Here is an 8,235-nt window from a genome sequence, read left to right as displayed (position 1 = left end):
TTTTCAGCCACTTCTGTTGTTGTTTACATTTTATAGGACTATCATAAGGCAGAGCTGGGGTGATATTCCTGGGTAGTAGGAACTGCAGATGCTGGAGAATCCGAGACAACAAGGTGCAGTGCTGGATGAACACAGCAGGCCAAGCAGCATCATCGGAGCAATGATGCTGCTTGGCCTGCTGTGTTCATCCAGCTCTGCACCTTGTTGTATCTGATATTCCTGGGATCAGGTTAATAGTTCCCCCTCAGCCAACGTGGTCCCTTAGGACTCTCATAAAGCAGAGCAGGGGAGACATTCCTCGGACCAAGTCAATAATTCCCCCACAGCCAACATGGTCCCTTACATCATAAATCACAGCAGGGCACACATCCCTGGGTTACGTCAATATTAATTATACGGAAGACGCGGAGTGGGGCCAGGCGACGACGCGTTAACGTCATCACGCACGGTGTCTGCCTGCACGGACCCAAGATGGCGTTTACTTTCGCGGCCTTTTGTTACATGTTGGCGCTGCTTCTCACTGCCGCACTCATATTTTTCGCTATTTGGCATGTGAGTTACAAAAGTTATATACAGTTTTGTACCTGTGCTGATTATGTTTTAGAAAAGGCGTCTAGACTTTTGCAAAGGCGAATTCTGCTGACTCGGTCTGAGGGGAGAGAAGCTGATAGCGGTAGATCTGCCGGTTGGTCCTGGTTAACAGGCCCGAGACTGGGAGGGAGGGTGTCCCGGCTCTCCCTCAGTACAGGGAGCCCATCTCTCTCTTTCTCACTAAACCTTTGAAATATATTCTCAATTCGACCCTCTTGTTGAAAATAATCATCGTTTCTGATGTTCTCGCTTTCTTTGAATACTCTCAGAGATTTGGAATGATTGTTGCCAGACTATTCAATTGAGTGTCAACATCCCGAGTAACTCCGGACCGCATCCTCGGTTTTGCCAAATATAAGGCTGTTATTACAACTTCTTGATGCATGCAATGTATTTTTGCATTTAAAAGCCTTAGCAGAAAGAGTAGTATATGATAATCATCACATCGAATACACCTTTTAGTTTGTTGAATAATCTAGGTCAAACAGTTTGTGAGATTGCAAATGCCTTTATAAAGGAATACACAATTAAATTACACCCTTATACCGTGTACTGTTTTCCAGATTATAGCATTTGATGAATTGAAGACTGACTACAAGAATCCTATAGACCAATGTAATACACTCAATCCTGTAAGTGAATGTGAGATGATTTAAAATATTTATGACTAAATTAATTTACTTTATATTTAGATATTCAGTTTCCTCTGCTTACAGGACTGTTTTTATTTGAGTCTGTTGATTCACGCTTGCTCCACCTTTGTATTCTGACTGTTATTAATCTGCAATGATCTTGTCAGCTGTCATACTAACATTCTTTCAATCTGCTTTTGTCATTTCTTTCGGCACAAAGACAGTTGTAAAGGTCAAAAAGATTAAAAGAGTCAAAATGGCATTAAAGGTTCGTACTAACTTCTAGTTAAAATGCCTTTTGTTTTAATACGGTTTTCCTGGAGGTCATATGTGAATGTCTTTCAGATTATATTCAGATTATATGGGGTAAAATCTAAACCTGTTCACGTGTTTGCAAAGAAATTGTTTTAATACTGCGTTGAAAAAATTGCCTGTAGTTTGGGGGTATTACAATTGAGTTTTAATCTGTAAACCACACTGACCAGGGCTGATTGTATCATCAAATAATGTAGGATTCGGAATCAGAATGCACTTTGAAATTGAAGGATACGGTGTGTGTTAAACTCTTACAAGTTCAACTGTTGTAATTTTTAACAACTTAATAAATCCTTTGGAATGATTAAAGACATTCAAATTCAAATGCTTAAGTTGCTTAACTGAAAGACTATTGTAAATGACCCAGCGTGGCATCATCAAGCATATAGCACGTTCTTGTGCATAAAGTGGAGCATTTATTGTTGGTGTTCAATATTCATCTCAATATTGAGATTTTGGTGGGCAACCTTTCAATGTCTGAAAAGATGCATTGAGAAGATACATTTGTTAATTATTGAGCAGTCATACGAACATTTTTAATTATACGTACTAGCAAAATGTCAATATTTTAATTTGTGGTTTATTGGCTGAAACACTATTCACAAGTCAAAACTTAATTGTGGATAAAAGTCCAATTGGCAATGTTCATTCATCCAGCCAGAAATATACAGCAAGTTCTCCTTTCCTGCTCGTAACTGTGACATGCAGTTGTTTCTTCAAAGAATCCTGAGTGTTGCTTCCCCGCCTATACCTGGAGCTTCATTCCATCTGTTGCATGATCTGCGTTTGCTTTTTATATACCGAGCCAGTGTCCTTTTGCCCTGTTCTAGAAATTTAGTTTGAATTAATTTTCCATATAAACCTGTATGTCATATCATGCAAAACTCTAGAGTATTATTCTTGTACATTCTTTAAATGTTAAAATCTGCAAGTTTTAGGATTTTTATTCGACCCTGAAAACCTCAACCAAATTTTCAATTTTCGTCTGATATCTCATTCAATCGCTCAGAGGTAGTGATGCCCCACGAAATGTCTCTCCATAGGAAGGCCTGCCATGCCTTTTTCAAAACAGGCACTTCACATGCCAGTGTGCCATCTAAAGTTCTGCCCCTGGGGGCAGAGGTCCCACTTAGTGAGAGCTGCTGACAAATCAGAGGCCATTTGTTGCATTTAGTAATCCACAGTGAAGGCCATAGCTTTCGATGGAAGGATAACTAAGACTATGAGGATTGAAGTGTTAAATAAGCACTTCGTGGTAGGAGATTCCACCCAACCCCCTTGCCCCACCATCCCTCTCTCCACTCCATCTGGTTCATTGCTTTAACCTGGTCTAGTCTGATTCCAGTCTCACCAACATGTTTGCCTTTTACCTATGTCGTGAGTGCCTAAACAATCCAATCAGTTGTGTCAAGTTGGTACCTTGGGGGAGCTAGTGATGTGCCATAAATCTTACCCTTGCCAGTGACATCCACAACCTAAAAATAAATTAAATCTTCAATCTCTGTCACCTTGGCAAAAGAAAAGCATGCTGCAAATACTCATGCAGGATTATAGTTTTTAACTTCATTTTTTTCCCCAAAGAAGGTGACTCAGTCTTTGTTTCACTATTGGCGTAATTTATTCCATACCTCCTCTGAAACAGTTATTCATGTATCTGAGCTTGCTGTTGAACTGTCACTTTCACCTTGACTAAGAAACAGAAACACAGTGGTCCAGGGAATGATCGTGAAAGGGCTTACTGCTCTGTTTGATGTTGGCTTGCATTCATTGACTGAACCATTGCTTGCATCTTTCTGGTTTTTATGTAGAGACAGATATTTGACATGGGTTTGGAATTTTGTATTTCAGTGAGTTATATTGCAGAGAAATTTGGACACAGAGCAGGCTGTTGGGCCCAAATGGTATATGCTGGCTTTTATGCTGTACACACATTCCCACCCAGTGGCCTTCAACTAGTTCTGTTGGCATGTCCTTCTATTCTTTTTCCTCATTTTCTCATAGAGTCATACAGCATGGAAACAGACCCTGGAGTCTAACTAGTCGACACCAACCATGTTCCCAAACTAAAATAGTCCAACTTTCCTGCATTTGGCCCATCAAGCCTCCAGACCTTTTCTGTTCATGTATTTATCCAAATGCCTTTTAAATGTACCTGCTTTCACCACTTCCTCTGGCAGTTCATTCCACACACGAACCACTCTATGTAAAAAATATTTTGCTCCTCATGTCCTTTTTAAAACTTCCTTCTCTCACCTTAAAAATATGCTCCTCTGTTTTGAACTCCCCCACCCTAGGGAAAAAATCCTTGCTATTCACATGATCTCTGCCCCTCATGATGTTATAAATCTCGATAAAGTCACCGCCAATCTCCTACGCTCCAGTGAAAAAAGTCCCAGCCTATTTTAATAACTCAAACCCTCTATTTCTGGTAAAATATTCTGGTACATCTTTTCTGAACCCTCTCCAATTTAATAATATCCTTCCTATAGCAGGGTGACTGCACACAGTATTCCGGAAGTGGCCTCACCAACGTCCTGTACAACCTCAACATGACATCCTGACTCCTATACTCAAAGATCTGAACGATGAAGGCAAGTGTGCTTAATGCCTTCTTAACCACCCTGTCTACCTGTGACGCAAATTTGAAAGAATTATGTACTGGAACCCCTAAACCTCTCTGTTCTACAACACTACCCAGGGCCCTACCGTTAATTGTATAAGTCCTGTTCTTCTTTGTTTTACCAAAATGCAATATCTCACATTTATACAAATTAGACTGCATCTGCCACCCCTCAGCCCATTGACCCAATTGATCAAGATCTCTGTAATCTTAGGTAACCTTCTTCACTGTGCACTGTCCACTATACCACCAATTTTGGTGTCATCCACAAACTTGCTAACCATGCTTCCTATATTCTCACTAAATCGTTTATATAAACGACACAGAAAAGTGGACCGAGTACTGATTCCTGTGGAACCCTGCTGGTCACAGTCCTCCAGTGTGAAAAACAACCCTCCACCACCACCCTCTGTCACCTACCATCAAACCAATTTTGTATCCATATGACAAGCTCACCCTGAATTCCATGTGATCTAACTTTACTAATTAGTCTACCCTGCAGAACCCATGTCAAAGGCTTTGCTAAAGTCTGTATAAACAATTTCTACTGCTCTGCTCTCATCAGTTGTTTTGGTTACTTCCTCAAAAAACTCAAACACGTTTGTTAGACATGATTTCCCCTTGCACAAAACGATGCTGACTATCCCTATTCAGTCCTTGCCTCTCCAAATGCATGTAAATCCTTTCTTTCAAATTCACCTCCAACAACCTGCCCACCACTGATGTCAGGCTCACAGGTCTATAATTCCAGACTGCTCTTTACAGCCTTTCTTAAGTGAACGCACAACATTAACACCCTTTGGAACTTCACCTGTGATTGTAGATGATACAAATACTTGCAAGGGGCCCTGCAATTTCTTTCCTAACTTCCCACAATATCCAGGGTACACTTGATCAGGTCTCGGAGATTGATCCGTCTCTATGCTTTCTAAGACCTCCAACACTTCCTCTTCTGTGATGTAAACTGTTTTCAAAGCATCAATATTTATTTCTCCATTTCTTTCTTCACAATAGTAACAGACGTAAAATATTTATTTAGTATTTAGTATCTCCTATCTCCTGAGGTTCAACACATAGACCACCTCATTAAGGGGCCATAGTCTCTCTCAAGTGTGTTCTTTTGCTCTTAATGTACTTGTGGCCAAGGCTATCTCATTTCCCTTCTTTGCCCTCCTGATTTCCCTCTTTAGAATTCCCCACACTCTTTGTTTGATGAGATTCATTCGATCCCAGTTGTCTATATCTAATGTATGATTCTTTATTATTCTTGACTAGAACCACAATATCTTTATATATCCATGTTCCCTACTGTTACCAGCCTTACCTGTCACTCTAACAGGAACATAATGCCTCCGAACTCTCGTTATCACACTTTTTTTTTCATAGAAGAATCCTTACAGTGTGGAAACAGGCCCTTCGGCCCAACAAGTCCTCACCGACCCTTGGAGCATCCCACCCAGACCCATCCCCCTATAACCCACCTAATCTACACATTCCTGAACACTACCGGCAATTTAGCATGGCCAATCCACCTAGCCTGCACGTCTTTAGACTGTGGGAGGAAGCCGGAGCACCCGGAGTAAACCCACACAGAGACGGGGAGAACGTGCAAACTCCACGCAGACAATCGCCCGAGGGTGGAATTGAACTCGGGTCCCTGGCGCTATGAGGCAGCAGTGCTAAACACTGAGCCACCGTGCCGCATTGTTGCAAGAGTTCCTCAGGACAGTGTATTAGGCACTTAGATGCTTCATCCTTCATCATAAAGTCAGACACAGAATCATTGAACTCTGCTGCAAGACCTCTTTCAAGCCACTCATCCAGATTTGGCAATATCTCTGTTTCTTCAGTGTTGCTGGGTCAAATCCTGGAACTCCCACCCTAATGCCATTGTGGATGTATATACACAAATGGACTGCAATGGTTCAAGAATGCAGCTCACCAGTATCCTCTCAAGGTCAACTAAGGCAAAAAATGCTGGCCCAGCCAGTGAACATCCTGTGAATGAATAAAAAATAACTTCTCATTTGGTAGAACCTCTACTAATTGCTAATTTCCATTTTCTGGTTTAATACTGTTTATTAAGACAGGTAATCAAAATTCCATTCTGCCATGCTCTTCCTCAAGCCATATTTCTAAAGAAAAGGATAATCTGGAAGTAACCATTTCATTCTGAAAAGTTTAACTTTTGTTGGCTTACACTCGGACTACCATGAAAATCAAAGACTTCTCAGATTATCAGTGCAAGGCAATAATTTGGAACAGTATCACGTGATCATGTACTTTTATGCTAAGGCACTGGTACACTAAGGCTGCTTTGGGGCTATTGTGGTAATGTCTGTGGATTAGTAGAAACCCAGGTTAAACTTCTGGGGACGTGGGTTCGAACACCACTATGGCAGGTGGTGAAATTTGAAAGCAGTAAAAATCTGGAATAAAAGCTAAATGGTGACTATTGTACGATTGTTGTGAAAACCCAGTTGGTTCACTAATATCCTTTCGGGCCCCAGAGCAAAAATTGGTAAATACACCTGGGTACTCTAAAGGTGACTGAAAGTGGAATGATTAAAACAGGTGTAGTGAGGGTAGAGGATAAAGCATACTTTTGAGCAGATTAAAGGAAACTTTGCTGTTTAGCTGATCAATATCAGACTTCAGAATGTTTGATATTGAAATTAGAGCACAATGTAACAAAAATATCCCACTTGCTGGAATCAACATCCTTCATGTGAGCATAAAATTTACCTCCAAGTATTTGAATGAGAAAAATGTGTTCTACATTTGAAAAACGTTCTAACTGTTTCACTTTCCTGGTTTCTCCCCTCCATCTGCTTTCTTAGGATGTTGCTTTCAACCTTATATTTAACAAAAATTAAATCATGTGGCCTTTTGTTCCTGAGCTACAAATCCTGCCAACTGAATCTTAAGATGTTTGAAGATTGACATGATTTAAGGTCCATCAGCTTTGACACAGTTTCTTTCTAGGGTCAAATTTAAAATGGAATCACTTGAGTTATTTTGCTTACATCATAATTGTGCCTGGATGAAACACGGTGCTCTAAGGATTAAAGTTCTTTAAGAAATTATTGTAATATTAAAGACTACATATATTTTAAATATTTTAGAAAATAACAAAAAAATTTTCAATTTTCTTCAACTTGCATGTCATGTGGCTGCTACATTCCTTGCTTTATTCCAAACTGATGTTCCTGTTTATGCTTTTTAACATTTATGGAATTTGTATGGGATTTTGTTGGAATAGTTCTGCTCCATTTATTGCTCCCATTGTTCTGAATGCATGCCTGTCAATAAATTTGCAGCTTGGGCAGGGCATGTAAATGTCTCAGAATTTTTTATTCATTTTCATGTGAGAGATGGACTTGTTCATTGCCCTGAGATTCCTTGAAGTTTTGTTTTTGTCTTTATCAGATCTGAACCAACTTATTTTCCCGTATTGTAAATAATGCTGGCGAATGATACACTTTGCATGAAAAATGTGGCATGGGATAAATGATGTGGAGGTGCCGGTCTTGGGCTGGGGTGGACAAGGTCAGAAATCACACGATACCAGGTTATAGTCCAACAGGTTTATTTGAAAACACAAACTTTTGGAGTCCTACTCCTCCTTCAGCTGTTTTGCTTTGGAGTTAGATTGCTTGTATTTCTAAAGTAGAAATTTATATAACACCACACTGTCTATAAATTGAATGCTTTTTGAACAAAATAGAATGTATCTGAAAATACAAATTCACCCCACAGACTCGTGTGTGTGTGTGTGTGTGTACATGTGCGCGTGAGAGAGAGAGGAGGGAAGAGAGAGAGTGTGCGCGTGCCTGCGTTTGTGAGAGACAGTGAGAGGGGAGAGAGAGTGTGTACGTGTGTTTGTGGGGAGTGGGGAGAGAGTGTGCGTGAGAGTGGGAGTGAGCGGGGGAGAAGGAGGGCATGCATGCGCGTGACAGTGCGCGCACACTCTCTCCCATTCACACTGTTTCTCTCTCTCTCCACACACACGCAATACTCCCTTCCCCTGCCCCCCCCCCCCCTCCCCCCCTCCCTCCCTCCCTCCCTCCCTCCCTC

At 40.8% G+C, this 8,235-nt stretch overlaps 1 protein-coding gene across 1 annotated transcript in view; it reads left to right on the top strand.

Moving 5' to 3' along the window:
* Positions 1-419: 419 nt before the first annotated feature.
* cnih1 (cornichon family AMPA receptor auxiliary protein 1) overlaps positions 420-8,235 on the top strand; it is a 22,747-nt gene continuing 14,931 nt past the window's right edge. The window contains exons 1-2 of the mRNA XM_020510488.2: positions 420-552; positions 1,155-1,223. Coding sequence (XP_020366077.1) covers positions 472-552; positions 1,155-1,223 — 150 coding nt within the window. The 5' untranslated portion in view covers positions 420-471. The remainder of the gene's footprint in view (positions 553-1,154; positions 1,224-8,235) is intronic.

This window comes from Rhincodon typus, chromosome 8 (genome assembly GCF_021869965.1).
Source record: "Rhincodon typus isolate 14 chromosome 8, sRhiTyp1.1, whole genome shotgun sequence".
NCBI classification, from domain to species: Eukaryota; Metazoa; Chordata; class Chondrichthyes; order Orectolobiformes; family Rhincodontidae; genus Rhincodon; species Rhincodon typus.
Note: the sequence above shows the minus strand (reverse complement) of the source record. Positions and strands in the feature narration are given on the sequence as shown.